General features: G+C 53.3%; 1 protein-coding gene across 1 annotated transcript; it reads left to right on the top strand.

Moving 5' to 3' along the window:
- The first annotated feature begins 4,271 nt into the window (after window positions 1-4,271).
- Window positions 4,272-15,298, top strand: LOC110482498 (Fc receptor-like protein 5). The gene is made up of 8 exons (XM_077789551.1): window positions 4,272-4,355; window positions 6,522-6,560; window positions 7,570-7,914; window positions 8,668-8,730; window positions 8,822-9,121; window positions 10,633-10,944; window positions 13,254-13,355; window positions 14,221-15,298. The coding sequence occupies exons 1-8, from the start codon at window positions 4,325-4,327 to the stop codon at window positions 14,298-14,300; spliced, it is 1,272 nt and encodes a 423-aa protein (XP_077645677.1). The 5' UTR covers window positions 4,272-4,324; the 3' UTR covers window positions 14,301-15,298.
- The last annotated feature ends 3,477 nt before the right edge of the window (window positions 15,299-18,775 follow it).

An 18,775-nucleotide genomic window follows, 5' to 3' on the forward strand; every position in this document is an offset into this window, starting at 1 on the left:
TTACAAATAATTAGGAAAATAGAAATAAATTTTAAATTCCAAATAAATTTAAAAATGAGGAATTAATTGAAATAATTACAAATAATTAGGAAAATATAAATAAATTTAATTGACAGATGTCCCTGATTGGTCGGGCTTGGATGGGGTCCAAAAAGCCCCAAAATGGCCCAAAAAGCCCCAAAATGGCCCCAAATGGCCCCAAAATTCCATTTTTGGGTGGGATGGATGGATGGGATGGATGGTGGGATGGAGCAGGTGGAGGAAAGGTCCCAGGAGGGCCCAAAGGAGACGTCACCGGCCGGTGGCATCGGTGTCACCCTGACCTCAGTGCCACCCACCCCGGGGTCATTGTCACCCTGGTGTCACCCTGACCTCGGTGCCACCAACCCCGGGGTCACCCTGACCTCAGTGCCACCAGCCCCGGGGTCATTGTCACCTTGATGTCACCTCCTCAGTGCCACCAGCCCCGGTGTCACCCTAACCTCAGTGCCACCAACCTGGTGTCATTGTCACCCTGGTGTCACCAACCCGGTGCCACCTCACCTTGGTGCCACCAGCCCCGGGGTCATTGTCACCTTGATGTCACCTCCTCAGTGCCACCAACCCTGGTGTCACTCCCACCCTGGTGCCACCTGACCTCGGTGCCACCTGACCTCGGTGCTACCAACCCCGGGGCCATTGTCACCCTGGTGTCACCTTCTCAGTGCCACCCACCCTGGTGTCACCCTCATCTCAGTGTCTCCCTCACCTTGGTGCCACCAGCCCTGGAGTCATTTTCACCCTGGTGTCACCTCCTCAGTGCCACCAGCCCCGGTGCCACCCTGACCGCGGTGCCACCAGCCCCGGTGTCATTGTCACCTTGATGTCACCTGCTCTGAGCCACCAACCCTGGTGTCACCCTCACCTCGGTGCCACCCTCACCTCGGTGCCACCAGCCCTGGAGTCATTGTCACCCTGGTGTCACCTCCTCAGTGCCATCAGCCCTGGTGCCACCCTCACCTCGGTGCCACCAGCCCTGGAGTCATTGTCACCCTGGTGTCACCTCCTCAGTGCCATCAGCCCTGGTGCCACCCTCACCTCAGTGCCACCAGCCCCGGTGTCATTGTCACCTTGGTGTCACCAGCCCTGGTGCCACCTGACCTCGGTGTCACCCTGACCTCGGTGTCACCAGCCCCGGGGTCATTGTCACCCTGGTGTCACCAGCCCTGGAGTCATTGTCACCTTGATGTCACCTGCTCAGTGCCACCAACCCTGGTGCCACCCTCACCTCGGTGCCACCAATGCCGGTGTCACCTGTTCCTCGGTGCCCACCTTCTCCTTGGTGTCACCAACCTTGGTGCCACCTTGATCTTGGTGTCACCTTCATCGGTACCACCCTCACCCCGGTGTCACAGACCCTGGTGCCACCCTCACCTCAGTGCCACCAACCCTGGTGTCATTGTCACCCTGGTGCCACCTCCTCAGTGCCACCAGCCCTGGTGCCACCCTGACCTCGGTGCCACCACCCGGTGTCATTGTCACCCTGGTGTCACCAACCCCGGTGTCATTGTCACCCCGGTGTCACCTTGGTGCCACCAGCCCCTATGCCACCCTGACCTCGGTGTCACCAACCCGGTGTCACCCTCACCTCAGTGTCATCCTCACATTGGTGCCACCCTCACCTCGGTGCCACCAGCCCCGGGGTCATTGTCACCTTGATGTCACCTGCTCAGTGCCACCAACCCTGGTGCCACCCTCACCTTGGTGTCACCCTCAAGTTGGTGCCACCCTCACCTCAGTGCCACCAATCCTGGTGTCATTGTCACCCTGGTGTCACCTCCTCAGTGCCACCCACCCTGGTGCCACCCTCACCTCGGTGCCACCAGCCCTGCTGTCACTGTCACCCTGGTGTCACCTCCTCAGTGCCACCCACCCTGGTGCCACCCTCACCTCGGTGCCACCAGCCCTGCTGTCACTGTCACCTCGGTGCTACCAACCCCGGGGCCATTGTCACCCTGGTGTCACCTCCTCAGTGCCACCCACCCTGGTGCCACCCTCATCTCGGTGTCACCAACCCTGGTGTCATTGTCACCTTGCTGTCACCTCCTAGGTGCCACCAACCCTGGTGCCACCCTCACCTCAGTGTCACCCTCACATTGATGCCACCCTCACCCCGGTGTCACCCACCCTGGTGTCACCCTCACCTCGGTGCCACCCTGACCTCGGTGTCACCCACCCTGGTGTCACTCTCACCTTGGTGTCACCTCCTCAGTGTCACCCGCCCTGGTGCCACCCTGACCTCGGTGTCACCTTGATCTTGGTGTCCCCAGCCTTGGTGCTACCCTGACCTCGGTGTCACCTTCTGGGTGTCACCAACCTTGGTGTCACCATCATTGGTGCCACCTTCTGCTTTGTGTCACCTTCCCCTCAGTGTCACTCACCCTGGGGCCACCCTGACCTCGGTGTCACCTTGATCTTGGTGTCACCAACCTCGGTGTCACCCTCGCCTTGATGTCACCTTGGTGTCACCAACCCTGGTGTCATTCTCAGCTCGGTCACCTTGATCTTGGTGTCCCCAGCCTTAGTGCCACCCTCCCCTCGGTGTCACCTCCTCAGTGTCACCAACCTTGGTCTCACCCTCACTGGTGTCACCCTCGCCTTGATGTCACCTCGGTGTCACCAACCCTGGTGTCACCCTCACCTTGGTGCCACCCACCCTGGTGTCACTGTCACCCTGGTGTCACCTCCACAGTGTCACCGACCTCGGTGCCACCAACCCGGGTGCCACCCTCAGCTTTGTGTCACTTTCCCCTCAGTGCCACCAACCCTGGTGCCACCCTCAGCTCGATGTCACCTTCATTGGTGTCACCAACCTCGCTGTCACCCCCACCTCGGTGCCACCTCCTCAGTGCCACCAACCCTGGTGCCACCCTCACCTTGGTGTCACCTTGGTGTCACCAACCCTGGTGCCACCCTCACCTTGGTGTCACCTTGGTGTCACCAACCCTGGTGCCACCTCCACCTTGGTGTCACCAACCTCGGTGCCACCTCCTCAGTGCCACCAACCCTGGTGCCACCCTCACCTTGGTGTCACCAACCTTGGTGTCACCTCCTCAGTGCCACCAACCCTGGTGCCACCCTCACCTTGGTGTCATCGAGACCTTGGTGCCACCAACCCTGGTGCCACCCTCACCTTGGTGTCACCAACCTTGGTGTCACCTCCTCAGTGCCACCAACCCTGGTGCCACCCTCACCTTGATGTCATCGAGACCTTGGTGCCACCAACCCTGGTGCCACCCTCACCTTGGTGTCACCTTGGTGTCACCAACCCTGGTGCCACCACAAGCCCCGGTGTCCCCCCCACCCCCCTGGCCCTGAATGTCCCCAAATGTCGCAAGAGCCCCGCGGTGACGTCACCGCCCTTGCACAATTCCCGCTTCCCCTTTTCCCGCCAATTCCGGCCCCACCCTGGCGACAGCGAGGGGACAGAGAGGGGACACTGCGGGGACAGCGAGGGGACAGAGAGGGGACAGAGAGGGGACAGTGAGGGGACAGCGAGGGGACACTGAGGGGACAGCGAGGGGACAGAGAGGGGACAGAGAGGGGACAGAGAGGGGACAGAGAGGGGACAGTGAGGGGACAGAGAGGGGACAGTGAGGGGACAGGGAGGGGACAGAGAGGGGACAGAGAGGGGACAGTGAGGGGACAGAGAGGGGACAGTGAGGGGACAGGGAGGGGACAGAGAGGGGACAGAGAGGGGACAGTGAGGGGACAGAGAGGGGACAGTGAGGGGACAGTGAGGGGACACTGAGGGGACAGCGAGGGGACAGAGAGGGGACAGCGAGGGGACAGAGAGGGGACAGTGAGGGGACAGAGAGGGGACAGAGAGGGGACAGAGAGGGGACAGAGAGGGGACAGGAAGGACAGGGAGGGGACAGAGAGGGGACAGAGAGGGGACAGAGAGGGGACAGAGAGGGGACAGAGAGGGGACAGAGAGGGGACAGCGAGGGGACAGCGAGGGGACAGTGAGGGGACAGAGAGGGGACAGAGAGGGGACAGAGAGGGGACAGGAAGGACAGGGAGGGGACAGAGAGGGGACAGAGAGGGGACAGAGAGGGGACAGAGAGGGGACAGCGAGGGGACAGCGAGGGGACAGTGAGGGGACAGAGAGGGGACAGAGAGGGGACAGAGAGGGGACAGGAAGGACAGGGAGGGGACAGAGAGGGGACAGAGAGGGGACAGAGAGGGGACAGGAAGGACAGGGAGGGGACAGGGAGGGGACAGGGAGGGGACAGAGAGGGGACAGAGAGGGGACACTGAGGGACACTCGGGGACACTCGGGGCAATGGCGCTGCTGAGCTTCGTCCCGCTGCTGGGTGAGCTTCCCCTGTGCCCATCCCTGTGCCCATTCCCATTCCCTGTGCCCATCCCTGTGCCCATCCCTGTGCCCATCCCTGTGCCCATTCCCATTCCCTGTGCCCATTCCCTGTGCCCATCCCTGTGCCCATCCCTGTGCCAATCCCTGTTCCCATCCCTGTGCCCATCCCTGTGCCCATCCCCATTCCCTGTGCCCATCCCTGTGCCAATCCCTGTTCCCATCCCTGTGCCCATCCCTGTGCCCATCCCTGTGCCCATCCCTGTGCCCATCCCCATTCCCTGTGCCCATTCCCATCCCTGTGCCCATCCCTGTGCCCATTCCCTGTGCCCATCCTGTGCCCATCCCCTCCTCTTCCTCCTCTCCCATTTTCCCATTTTTCCCCATTTTTGCCCCATTTTCCCTCCCCGTTATCCCAACTCTTCCTCCTCCTCTTCCTCCTCTCCCATTTTTCCCAATTTTCCCTTTTTTTCCCTCATTTTCGTGCCCGTTTTCCCTCCTGCCCTTCTTCCTCCTCCTCCTCCTCCTCCTCTCCCTTTTTGCCCAATTTCCCATTTTTTTCTCCCTTTTTGCCCGTTTTTTTTGCTTTTTTGCCCAATTTCCAAATTTTTCACCTTTTTGCCCAATTTGCCCATTTTTTCTCCCTTTTTGCCCATTTTTTTCACCTTTTTGCCCATTTTTTTCACCCTTTTTGCCCAATTTCCCATTTTTTTCACCTTTTTGCCCCATTTCCCATTTTTTTCACCTTTTTGCCCAATTTCCCATTTTTTTCTCCCTTTTTGCCCATTTTTTTCACCCTTTTTGCCCAATTTCCCATTTTTTCACCTTTTTGACCAATTTCCCATTTTTTTCACCTTTTTGCCCCATTTCCCATTTTTTTCACCTTTTTGCCCAATTTCCCATTTTTTTCTCCCTTTTTGCCCATTTTTTTCACCTTTTTGCCCCATTTCCCTTTTTTTCACCTTTTTGACCAATTTCCCATTTTTTTCACCTTTTTGCCCAATTTCCCATTTTTTTCTCCCTTTTTGCCCATTTTTTTCACCCTTTTTGCCCAATTTCCCATTTTTTTCTCCCTTTTTGCCCATTTTTTTCACCCTTTTTGCCCAATTTCCCATTTTTTTCTCCCTTTTTGCCCATTTTTTTCACCCTTTTTGCCCAATTTCCCATTTTTTTCTCCCTTTTTGCCCATTTTTTTCCCATTTTTTTCACCTTTTTGCCCAATTTCCCATTTTTTTCTCCCTTTTTGCCCATTTTTTTCACCTTTTTGCCCCATTTCCCATTTTTTTCACCTTTTTGCCCAATTTCCCATTTTTTTCACCCATTTCCCGCCCTCCCTCTCCCATTTTCCCCGTTCCCCCCAATTTTCACCCCCCAATTAAAAATTCCCAATTTCTCCTTTTCCTTTTCTCTCCTGATTTTTCGTTTCATTTTTTGTTTCAAAATGAATTTTATTTTTATTTTCCTTTCCCTTTTTTATTTGATTTCATTTCCCCTTAATTATTAATCACTAAATAATTTTTTTCCCTTTATTTTCCCGATTTTTCTTTTCCTTTTTTTTTATTTTTTATTTTTTCCTTTAAAAAAAAATTATAATTATTTTCCTTTTTCTTTTCAAATTATCTTACTTTTAATTTCTTTCAATTTTCCTCTTATTCTTTAAACTTCCCCCCATTATTAATTAAAAAATAAGCTTTAATTTCCTTTATTGCCCCAATATTTCCTTTTCATTTTTATTTAAATATTTTTCCTTTTAATTTTTATTTCCTTTTAAAAATGATAGTTTCATTAAAAAAATATTTTTATTGAAATGATTTCTTTTTAGCTTTCTTTCAATTTTCCTTTCCTTTAATTTCTCTCCGATTATTAATTAAGAATTAATTTTGAATTTCCTTTCTATTTTCCCTTTTAATTTTATTTTTTCCTTTGATTTTTAATTTAATTCTAAAAAATTGTATTTTTATTCTTAAATTATTTTTATTCTAAATTTCCCTTTTCCCCCCTAATTATAAATTAATAAATATTTTGGTGATTTCTTTTCTATCCCATTTTTTCCTTTCCCGTTTTTCCCATTTTTCCCATTTTTTCCCCCAATTTTTCCCTTTTTCTTCCATTTTTTTGGGTTTTTTTCCCAATTTTTCTTTAATTTTCCCATTTTTCCTTTATCCAGCGTCTCTCCCGATCCTTTTCCCGCCGGCGGCGCCTTCAGGTAACAAAAATTCCCAAAAAATCCAAATTTGGGGCAAAACTGGGACCTCTTCTCCATCATCTCCATCTTCTCCACCTGCTCCATTCCCACCTCCAAAAAATTGAATTTTGGGGCCATTTTGGGCCATTTTTAGGATTTTTGGACCCAATCTGAGCCCAACCCAAACAGGATCATGGTGGCACCTCCTCCAACTAAAAATTTGGGGAAAAATGGGGATTTTGGGAAAAATTTGGGAGGTTCTTCTCCATCTTCTCCATTCCCACCTCCAAAAAATTGAATTTTGGGGCCAATTTTGGGCCATTTTTAGGATTTTTTGACCCAATCTGAGCCCAACCAAACCAGGATCATGGAGGAACCTGTTCCGACCAAAAAAAATTGGAATTTTGGGGGAAAATGAGAGGTTCTTCTCCATCTTCTCGATCATCTCCACCTTCTCCATCTTCTCCACCTTCTCCACCTTCTCCACCTTCTCCATCTTCTCCATGATCTCCATCTTCTCCACCTTCTCCACCTTCTCCATCTTCTCCACCTTCTCCACCTTCTCCATCTTCTCCATCTTCTCCATCTTCTCCACCTTCTCCATCTTCTCCATCTTCTCCATCTTCTGCACCTTCTCCACCATGTCCACCTTCTCCATCTTCACCTTCTCCACCTTCTCCACCATCTCCATCTTCTCCACCTTCTCCATCTTCTGCACCTTCTCCAACTTCTTCTCCTTCTCCACCTTCTCCACCTTCTCCATCATCTCCATCTTCTCCACCTTCTCCATCTTTTGCACCTTCTCCAACTTCTTCTCCTTCTCCACCTTCTCCATCTTCTCCACCTTCTCCATCTCCTCCATCTTTTCCATCATCTCCACCTTCTCCACCTTCTGCATCTTCTCCACCTCCTCCATCTTCTCCACATTCTCCACCTTCTCCACCTTCTGCACCTTCTCCACCTTCTCCACCCCTCCTCCAAAACCCGGAATTTTGGGTCATTTTTCCCTTTTTCCCCCGTTTCCCCCCAGACCTCCCTCTCCCCGCCCCCACCATCTCGGTGACGCCGCCCAAGGCTCGGTTCCTCATCGGCGACGCCGTCTCCATCTCCTGCACCGCGCCGGCGCCGCCGCGCTCCGACCGCGTCGTGGGCTTCCGCTTCACCGCCACGTCCGGCTGGGTCACCGACGTCCGCACGTCCCGCGCCCGCTTCGTCCACACCTTCAACGTGACCGACCCGCGCGACGGCGGCTTCCACGCCTGCTCCTACAGCGTCCTGCGGAATGGCCACCACCAGGTCCACTCGCCGGCCAGCCGCACCGTGCTCATCGACGTCCAAGGTCCGCGCCGCAGCTCCGGGCGGCGGTTCGGGGCCTGTACCCCAAAATTCATCCCCCTTGAGGTCCAACCTTGACTCTTCCACCCAATTTGGTGTTTTTACCCCAAAATTCATCCCCCTTGAGGTCCAACCTTGACTCTTCCACCCAATTGGACATTTTTACCCCAAAATTCACCCCCATTGAGGTCCAACCTTGACTCTTCCACCCAATTTTCCATTTTTACCCCAAAATTCGTCCCCATTTTGGTCCAACCTTGACTCTTCCACCCAACTGGGTGATTTTACCCCAAAATTCGTCCCCCTTGAGGTCCAACCTTGACTCTTCCACCCAATTGGGTGTTTTTACCCCAAAATTCATCCCCCTTGAGGTCCAACCTTGACTCTTCCACCCAATTGGCCATTTTTACCCCAAAATTCGTCCCCCTTGAGGTCCAACCTTGACCTTTCCACCCAGTTTGGTGTTTTTACCCCAAAATTCGTCCCCATTTTGGTCCAGGCCTTGACCTTTCCACCCAACTGGGTGATTTTACCCCAAAGTTCGTCCCCCTTGAGGTCCAACCTTGACCTTTCCACCCAACTGGGTGATTTTACCCCAAAATGCATCCCCATTGAGGTCCAACCTTGACCTTTCCACCCAATTGGCCATTTTTACCCCAAAATTCGTCCCCATTGAGGTCCATCCTTGACTTTTCCACCCAGTTTGGTGCTTTTATCCCAAAGTCCATCCCCATTGAGGTCCAACTTTGACCTTTCCGCCCAATTTGCCGATTTTATCCCAAATTTCTCCCAGTGAGGCCCAACATTGACTTCTGCTCCCAACAGGAGCGTTTTTATCCCAAAATTGGAGCGAAATGTTGGGTTTTGGCCCAAACGGGGCCGTTTTTCTCCCAAAACCCATCTCCACCGAGGTCCGCCTTTGACTTTGGGTCTTCTCCTCCCACCAGATCGTCCAGCCCAACCCAACCTGACGGTGGCGCCCTCCAGCGTCACCGTGGAAGGGCAGCCCCTGGTCTTCTTCTGCGCGGCCCCGCCCGGCGCCGCCGAGCGCAGATTTGGGTTCTTCCAGGAGGAGCTGGAGGTCACGGACGGGATCTGGGAAGGTTCCGGAGCCGGCGGCGCCCGGCTGCGGGTGGAGAAGAGCGACCGGAACCGGACCGGGAACTTCAGCTGCCGCTACGAGGAGATGACCGAGGGCCGCTGGATCGCCTCCTACCGCAGCGACGCCGTCCTGGTCATCGTCAAAGGTGATTTTGGGGGAAATCCAGCGGTTTCTGGGCATGGAGCCACCTCAGGGTTGGGTTTGGGGAAGGTTGAGGAGATGGCAAAGGGGGAGTGACAGGGTTGGTTGGGTTCGGTTGGGCCATGGTGGGATGTGGTTGAGGTGGGTTTGGTCATGGTTGGGTGTGGTTGGGTCATGGTTGGGTTGGGTTGGGTTGATTTGGTTTGGTTGGGTTTGACTGGGTCATCGTTAGGTCATTGTTGGGTCATCATTGGGCTTGGTTGGGCCATGGTTGGGTTTGGTTGGGTTTCATTTGGTTTGGTTGGGTTTGACTGGGGCATCATTAGGTCATCGTTGGGTGTGGTTGGGTCATGTTTGGGTTTGGTTGGGCCAAGGTTGGGTTTGGTTGGGCCATGGTTGGATTAGGTTGGGTCATGGTTGGGTTTGGTGGGGTCATGGTTGGGTTTGGTTTGGGCCATGGTTGGGTTAGGTTGGGTCATGGTTGGGTTTGGTGGGGTCATGGTTGGGTTGGGTTTGGCTGGGTCATGGTTGGATGTGGTTGAGTTGGTTGAGTTTAGTTGTGTTTGGTTGGGTCATGGTTGGGTCATTGTTAGGTCATTGTTGGGTCATGGTTGGGTCATGGTTGGTGTTTGGTTGGATTTAGGTGGGTTTGGTCGGGAAATGGTTGGGTTTGGTTTGGTTGGGTCATGATTGGGATATGACTGGGCCATGGTTGGGTTTGGCTGAGTTTAGCTGGGTCATGGTTGGGTCATGGTTGGGCCATGGTTGGGTCATGGTTGGGTTTGGTTGAGTTTAGTTGGGTTTGGTTGGGTCATGGTTGGGTCATGGTTGGGTTTGGTTGAGTTTAGTTGGGTTTAGTTGGGCCATGGTTGGGTTTGGTTGAGTTTAGTTGGGTTTGGTTGGGTCATGGTTGGGTCATGGTTGGGTTTGGTTGAGTTTAGTTGGGTTTGGTTGGGCCATGGTTGGGTTTGGTTGAGTTTAGTTGGGTTTGGTTAGGTCATGGTTGGGTCATGGTTGGGCCATGGTTGGGTCATGGTTGGGTTTGGTTGAGTTTAGTTAGGTTTGGTTGGGCCATGGTTGGGTTTGGTTGAGTTTAGTTGGGTTTGGTTAGATCATGGTTGGGTCATGGTTGGGCCATGGTTGGGTCATGGTTGGGTTTGGTTGAGTTTAGTTGGATTTGGTTGGGTCATGGTTGGGCCATGGTTGGGTTCGGTTGAGTTTAGTTGGGTTTGGTTGGGTCATCGTTGGGTTTGGTTGAGTTTAGTTGGATTTGCTTGGGCCATGGTTGGGTTTGGTTGAGTTTAGTTGGGTTTGGTTAGGTCATGGTTGGGTCATGGTTGGGCCATGGTTGGGTCATGGTTGGGTTTGGTTGAGTTTAGTTAGGTTTGGTTGGGCCATGGTTGGGTTTGGTTGAGTTTAGTTGGGTTTGGTTGGGTCATGATTGAGTCATGGTTGGGTTTGGTTGGGCCATGGTTGGGTCATGGTTGGGTTTGGCTGGAAAATCGCCGCTCCCAGGTCCATGCCCGGCCCCTCTGCTCTCGGTGGAGCCGCCCTCGGGCGTGGTGGCCGCGGGCCAGCGCCTGCGCCTGACCTGCGCCGCGCCTCGGCGCCGCTTCCGCCGCCGCTTCCGCTTCTTCCACGACGGCGCCGAGCTGGTGCCGAGCGCCGATGACGTCATCGGTGACGTCACCGAGGAGGGGGCGGAGCTGCTCTTCCTGCGGATCTCCCCGGAAATGTCCGGGAATTTCAGCTGCCGGCTGGAGGAGGAGGTGGGCGGGGCCTGGCTGGAGGCCCCGCCCAGCCGGGGCGTGGCCGTGGTGGTCTGGGGTAGGTGGGGGATTTTGGGGCGAAAAGCGGTGGATTTGGGAAAACGGGGTCGGGAGGTGGGCGGGAGGGCAGGCGCCATCTTGGCATTCATTGGGTGGCCATGCCCACACAAGTGGCCACACCCACCCGTCTAACCACACCCAGACAATGGCCACGCCCAGCCATTGACCACACCAGTTGGCCACGCCCATCATGATGGCCACACCCACTCAAATGATCATCACCCAAAATGGCCACGCCCATGAAGATGGCCACACCCACTCCAATGACCACACCCACTAATTGACCACGCCCATCAAAATGACCACACTCACTCAAATGGTCACCTCCCAAGATGGCCACACCCATCCAAATGGCCACACCCAATCCAATGGCCATCTTCTGCCAAATGGCCACGCCCATCCATTGACCACACCCTGGTTGACCATGCCCATTAATATGGCCACACCCATGCAAATGACCACATCCCAAATGGCCACGCCCATCTAAATGACCACACCCACACCCCAAAATGACCACACCCACGAATTGACCACGCCCATAAAAATGGCCACACCCACTCAAATGGTCAGCTCCCAAAATGGCCACACCCACCTATTGACCACACCCCGATTGACCATGCTCATTAATATGGCCACACCTATGCAAATGACCACATCCCAAATGGCCACGTCCATCTAAATGGCCACACCCAAACCCCAAAATGACCACACCCACGAATTGACCACGCCTATTAAAATGGCCACACCCACTCAAATGGTCATCTCCCAAAATGGCCACACCCACCAATTGATCACACCCCAATTGACCACGCTCATTAATATGGCCACACCTATGCAAATGACCGCATCCCAAAATGGCCACACCTATGCAAATGACCACATCCCAAAATGGCCACACCTATGCAAATGACCGCATCCCAAAATGGCCACACCTATGCAAATGACCACATCCCGAATGGCCACGCCCATTCAAATGGGCACACCCCTCACATTGACCACGCCCATCCCATTGGCCACACCCCCAGACTGACCACACCCTCCTCAGTGACCACGCCCACCCAAATGACCACACCCACAATGGCCACACCCTTCCCACTGACCAAATGGACACACCCTTCTCATTGACCATGTGCACTGACCCCCTGGCCACGCCCACTGACCAGTGACCACACACACTGACCACTGAACACACCCACTGACCCCTGACCACACCCACTGACCACACCCACTGACCCCTGACCACACCCACTGACCACACCCACTGACCACTGACCACACCCACTGACCCCTGACCACACCCACTGACCACTGACCACACCCACTGACCACACCCACTGACCACTGACCACACCCACTGACCACTGACCACACCCACTGACCACACCCACTGACCACACCCGTTGACCCCGACCACACCCACTGACCACACCCACTGACCACACCCACTGACCCCTGACCACACCCACTGACCACACCCACTGACCACTGACCACACCCACTGACCACACCCACTGACCACACCCGTTGACCCCTGACCACACCCACTGACCACACCCACTGACCACACCCACTGACCCCTGACCACACCCACTGACCACACCCACTGACCACTGAACACACCCACTTGCCACACCCACTGACCACAGGGCTGTTCTTTTGGGGTGGTTTTGGGGTTTTTTGGGTATTTTCTGACTCAAGGGTTTTTTTGGGGGTGGTTTGGGGTTTTTTGGGTATTTTCTGACCCAGGATGTCTTTTGGGATGCTTTTGCGGTTTTTGGGGTATTCACTGACCCAGGTGGTTTTTTAGGGTGGTATTGGGTTTTTTGGGTATTTTCTGAACCAGGGGGATTTTTTTGGGTGGTTTTGGGGTTTTTGGGTATTCTCTGACCCAGGTTTTTTTGGGGGTGGTTTTGGGTTTTTTTGGGGTATTTCCTGACCCAGGGGTTTTTTTGGGTGGTTTTGGGGCTTTTGGGGTATTTCCTGACCCAGGTTTTTTTTTGGGTGGTTTTGGGGCTTTTGGGTTATTCACTGTCCTAGGGTGTGGTTTTTGGGCACTTTTGGGTTTTTTTAGGTATTTGCTGATCCTGGAGGATTTATGGGGTGCTTTTGGGGGTTTTGGGGTATTCACTGACTCTGGGGCTTTTGTTTTGGGCTGGTTTTGGGGGGTTTTGGGTATTTGCTGTTTTTGGGGTGGTTTTGGGGCTTTAGGGGTATTCACTTACCCTGGGTTGTTTTGGGATGATTTTTGTGGTTTTTGGGATATTTGGTGACCCAGAATTTTTTTTGATGGGGGGGTCTTGCCCCCAGCTCCGTTTGACTTCCTCCCATTGGTCATCGGTGGCATCGTGGGCGTGGCCTTGCTGCTCCTGGGGCTCCTATTGGCTGCTTGGCTGTGCCGGAAGAGGAGGGGTCAGTGGGGGGAAGGGCGGAGTTGGACCCCAAATTGTCCCTAAATCGCCCAAATTCCCCATTTTGACCACAAATTTCCCATTTTAGTCCAAAACTTAACATTCTTTTCTCCAAAATTACCCATTTTCTGCTCCAATTTCCCCCTTTTGCTCCAAAAATTGGCCATTTTGCACCAAATTTCCCATTTTTACTCTAGATTTGTTCTTTCTCTGCCAGAACTGCCAAGTTGCACCCCCAATTCCCCAAAATTTCCCCAAATTTCTCACCAAAAAACCCTATTGCCCTAAAATGACCCTTTGCACCCCAAAATTGGGCTCTACTCACCCCAAATTTTTTCATTTTTTGACTAAAATGTCCAGATTTTTGCCCAACTTTGCCCTTCTGCCCTGAAATTGCTTGTTTTAATACCAAAATTCCCACATTTTCCCTCCAAATTCCCATTTTCCCTCCAAATTCCCCTTTTTCCTCCCAAACTGAACACTCCCACTCCCACGCTCCCAATTTTCAGCCCAAAATCACCCCAAAATTGCCTTTTTTTCCCGTCAAATCCCCAAGTTTTGCTACAAATTCTGTTTTGAACCCAAAACTTTGATTTTTGCCACCAAAAATCCTCATTTTACCGCAAAAACTTCTATTTTATCCTAAAAATCAACAGTTTAATTCCAAATTTCCCTTTTCCCCCCAAAAATCGTCCCTCTTTGTCTCCAAACCACCTAAAAAAATCCCCAATTCAGCTCCAAAATCTCCTTTTTTCTCCCCAAAACTCCTCAGTTAGCTCCTAATCCATTTTCCCGCCCCCAAAACACTCTTTTCCCCCCCAAATGGAACTTTTTGCCCAAAATGTTGGATTTTCGCCCCGATCCAGGAGGCTCCCGCTGGCGGGGGATGAGGCCCGGCGACGACACCGGCACCTTCCCCATGGGGGACTACGAGGTGGCCGCCTGAGCTGGCCACGCCCCCAAGATGGCCGACAACTCACAGACCACGCCCCCAAATCATGCTGAGACCACGCCCCCAAGATGGCTGACAACTCGCAGACCACGCCCCAATGATGCTGAGACCACGCCCCCAAGATGGCCGACAACTCACAGACCACGCCCCCAAATAATACTGAGACCACGCCCACAAGATGGCCGACAACTCTCAGGCCACGCCCCAATGATGCTGAGACCACGCCCCCAAGATGGCCGACAACTCCCAAGCCACGCCCCCAAAATCATGCTGTGGCCACACCTCCAAGATGGCCGACAACTCCCAGGCCACGCCCCCAAATAATGCTGAGACCACGCCCCCAAGATGGCCGCAAACGCACAGGCCACGCCCCAAATCATGCTGGGACCACACCTCCAATATGGCCGACAACTCGCAGACCACGCCCCCAAATAATACTGAGACCACGCCTACAAAGATGGCCGACATCTCTCAGGCCACGCCCCCAAATAATACTGAGACCACGCCCCCAAGATGGCCGACAACTCTCAGGCCACGCCCCAATGATGCTGAGACCACGCCCCCAAGATGGCCGACAACTCGCAAACCACGCCCCCAAATGATGCTGAGACCACGCCCCCAAGATGGCCGACACTCGCAGACCACGCCCCCAAATATGCTGAGACCACGCCCCCAAGATGGCCGCCAAGTTCCAGGCCACGCCCCCAAAATGGCGCCGAGGCCACGCCCCCAAAATGGCTGACATAATAAAGGCCATGCCCCAAGATGGCGGCCGAGCTCCCACCCACAAGATGGCGGCAGTGGGCGGGGCCAGGCCAAGGCAGCCAATGAGGATTGGTGGAGTCGATGGGGCTGTGTCCTGATTGGTCAATTTGGAGCTGGGGGGGTGTTCATGCAAATGAGATGGTAATGAGGGGTGTGGGAGAATATCTGAAAGTGGTTTTGGGATGTTTGGGGGAAATTAAAGTGTTCTTATGCAAATGAGATGTAAATCACGAGTGTGGGAGAGTCCTTGCAGGTGTTCTGGAAGTTTAGTGCTCATTAAGTTTTTCTTATGCAAATAAGGTGCTAATGAGGGCCCAAGAACGGCTTCTTGAGGGTCCTGTGGGGACTCAGGGGCTGTTAATATATGTTTATGCAAATTAGATGCAAATTAGAGGCACATGGAGGATGCCGGGGGGGGGGGGGTGGGGAAATTTAGGGGAAATTAATGGTTTATTATGCAAATGAGAAGATAATTAGGGGCACAGGACAGTTACTCGATAAGTCCTGGAGATGTTTGCTGGTATTTATGCAAATGAGATTCAAATTAGGGCTGCCGGCAGTGTCTGGGGGGGCTTCAGGGAAGTTTGGGAGGAAATGGATGGGTTCTTATGCAAATGAGATGCTTATTGGGGGGCTGCAGGGGTCCTGGGGAGATTTGGGGGGTGTTTATGCAAATGAGGCCTGTGAGAGAGTTCTCCGTGGGGCTTGAGAACACTAAGGGTTTCTTATGCAAATGAGACGCTAATGAGGAGCACAGAGCAGTTACTTGATGGGTTCTGGCGGTACTGGGGGTATATTTTGCAAATGAGATGCAAATGAGGGCTGTTTGTCCCCTTCACCCAGCAGGACACAACCACGTGTGGATGCTGTGGCTCCATCCTGGAGCTCCCAAATTTGGAGTCCCTCTTTGGGGAGCAAAGGGAACACTTTGCTGTGAGGATGTCCTTGATCCTGGGATGGGAATCCCCAGCCCTGTGCTGAAACCAGCCCCGAGTAAATAACAACACGTCCTGATGCTCTTCCCAGGGTGGAACAATGCTGGGAGATTTCCTCTTGGCTTCCCAGGCTATGAACTAATCAAACTGTTCTCCGCTCAGGCTGATGTTTCCAAATTTCAACTGCCCTGCAGAAGCTGTCCTAGGACGTGCTGAGATGGGCACGCTGTGTTTTGTAGTTTTTTTTTTTTTAAGGGAATACTGTAATCCTACAAAGCTAATTTTGGTGCGGTAGCTGCCCTGTGGGGAGTTCAGGATGGGTTTAAAGATGTGGCACTTGGGGAAGTGGTTTAGTGGCAGATTTGGCAGTGCTGGACTCCATCATAGAGGGCTTTTTCAGCCTAAACTCAGGTTCTGTGGGAGTTGTGCTGCGGTGAGGATCTGGAGTGGTTTGGAGAGGATGTTCCTGCTGTCCCTGCTGAGGCAGGAGTTTTGCTGCTTGGAGGGGAGAGTTTGCAGCCCTGCTGTTTTTAATAAAATTGATTTCTGCTTATCCCACCTGTCTGCTTTAAGGGGGTGTGTGAGGGGACTGACCGGGATGGGTTTGGTCTCTGAAAATCAGGTCATAAGAGGGGACAGCACCAAGCTGAGCCCACAGGAGCTGCAGAGCATCACCTGGTGTGGCAGTGGATGCTCCGGTGAGGCTCAGCTGATGCCTCAGCCAGGATGGGTCCCAAACCACTCTGGAGTCAGCATTTATACGTGATGTGTTTGGTGCTCTTCTGCTAATTCCTGGGTTTGGCAATTTGGCTTCTTCCCAGCATGGTTAAAGGCACCTTCTGCTGCCCTGAGGTGATGGGGAGGAAAGAGCTGAGCCCAACCACAGAGGGGACAAACACCCCTGGGATGCCTGAGCCCTGCTGTGGCTCTGGGGGAGCAGTTCAGTGTCTCCAGGCCAAATTCCAGAGGAATAATGTAGGAATCCATCTTTGCCACCCAGCTGTGATGTGCTCAGACACGGGCTAGGGATGCACTGAGGAACTTCAGAGGCTGCTTTTGATGATAAATGCACATTTTGCCTGGGTGGCGGGACTGGCTAACCAGCTGTCTGCCTCACTAGAGAGCTCATTTTGTTATTAATCAGGTGAAATGCCAGGGGTTGTGTGAGAACCCCGGGCTTGGTCTGGGGTCTCATGTGGTGGTAAAGTCTCTCCTCCAACCCATGCTTCCGAAGAAAAACTCCACAGCCTCTTGTTGTTCGGTCTCAAGGCAGTTTATTGCAAGTTATCTAAAAGATTTTCTTCTCGGGCTGCAGCTGTTTGGTCAGCGGCCCAGGCAGAGACACACACACACCCCGACATCCTCTCTGTCTGCTATCTTCTTCTTCTCTCCCCCCACCCAGGGCTGCTGCTATCTTTTATATGATATATTACGTATTACATGTTTACAGTTTTTCCCCAATAGCTACTACCTATATTACAAAGTGCTTTTCTACTCTAAACCCATCCATAAGTGCCAGCATCACCAAGAACATGGAGGCAAGGAAGAAGAAGGAGGAAGAACAGGATCAGCCCACTTTCCTCCATCTTAGAACTTCTGACCCCCATGTACAAAGTAAAACCCCCCCTGTACAGGTGCTAAAACCCTCCCCTGTACAATACCAAAAAATTTTTCCCTCTACTTTGTAACTACTTTTACTATACTATCTAACCCTTTGTTCCACCTCCGAAGTGGGTAACTCATTCCATGGCTCAAACTCAAAATCACAGCTGTTTCCAGCTGCCTGCCAGGGTCTAAAATGCTTCTGACCAAGGCCTGGAACCTCTAAAAATGTCTGAGAGGCATTTTGAGTTCCAACATGGCTGGGCCTTCCTTAAGGCCCTGACAGAGATAAGATCTTTGGCCTTTTTTCTTGTTCCCCTTTTTTCTGTAATGTATTTTCAATAATTTGTTGTGTGTTTTTCTAGAGGAAGCGTTCCAGGTGGGGCCCAATCTGGATCAGGAAGTGCTTGGGAGCAGCTGCGGCGTGGATGGGCCGTGCCCTTGGAGAAGGCTGAGGGCATCATTTGGGACCAGCTTTTCTTCCAGCGGGGGATGGCGTGAGGTGGGTCCTGTCTGCTGGGGATGGTGGGATCAGAGCTCTGGGGAGATGGCAGCGAGCACAGGAGCGTCCTGCTCTGGGCAGCTGCTGAGGGCTGGAGGTGCCGTGGCTGGCTGCAGGCTGGGCACATGTCCTGCCCTCCTGCTCTGCTCCCAAAGGCAGCAGTGATGGGCAGCTCTGGGCACAGCTCTGGCACGGCCAGCATGGCCTGGGCACCGTGGGTGGCTGGGACAAGGGGACAGGAGCCTTCAGCTGACGGGGCTTTCTGGTTTCTCTCCTTGCAGCCTGGCCAACCTGCCCGGCAGCAGCGCCGCAGCCCCACAGGAGCTCCAGAGGAGCCCCACCAAGAGGCACCGGGGAGTCCTCAGCAATCCAGCCAGCAACACACGGGCAGGAGGACACGGATGGCATTTCCTGCCTGGGACAGGGCTTGTGGCCATCTCCAGGCACCGCTCTCACAGAGATCCCCACAGCTCCAGCCCCTGCCCATCTGCTCTGTGGGCAGCACAAAGGCTTCAGCAGAACCACCAAAGGCCAAGGGGCTTGTGGCCATTTTCCCTGCAACCCTGCATGCCTGGGCAGCTTGCTGAGCCCAGGAACCCTTTTCTCCCTCTTCCCCTAGGCCCTGCAGAGCCTGGGCAGCAAAAGAAAGATCCTGGGAGTCTGTC

The sequence above is a fragment of the Lonchura striata genome, chromosome 35, assembly GCF_046129695.1.
Source record: "Lonchura striata isolate bLonStr1 chromosome 35, bLonStr1.mat, whole genome shotgun sequence".
Lineage (NCBI taxonomy): Eukaryota > Metazoa > Chordata > Aves > Passeriformes > Estrildidae > Lonchura > Lonchura striata.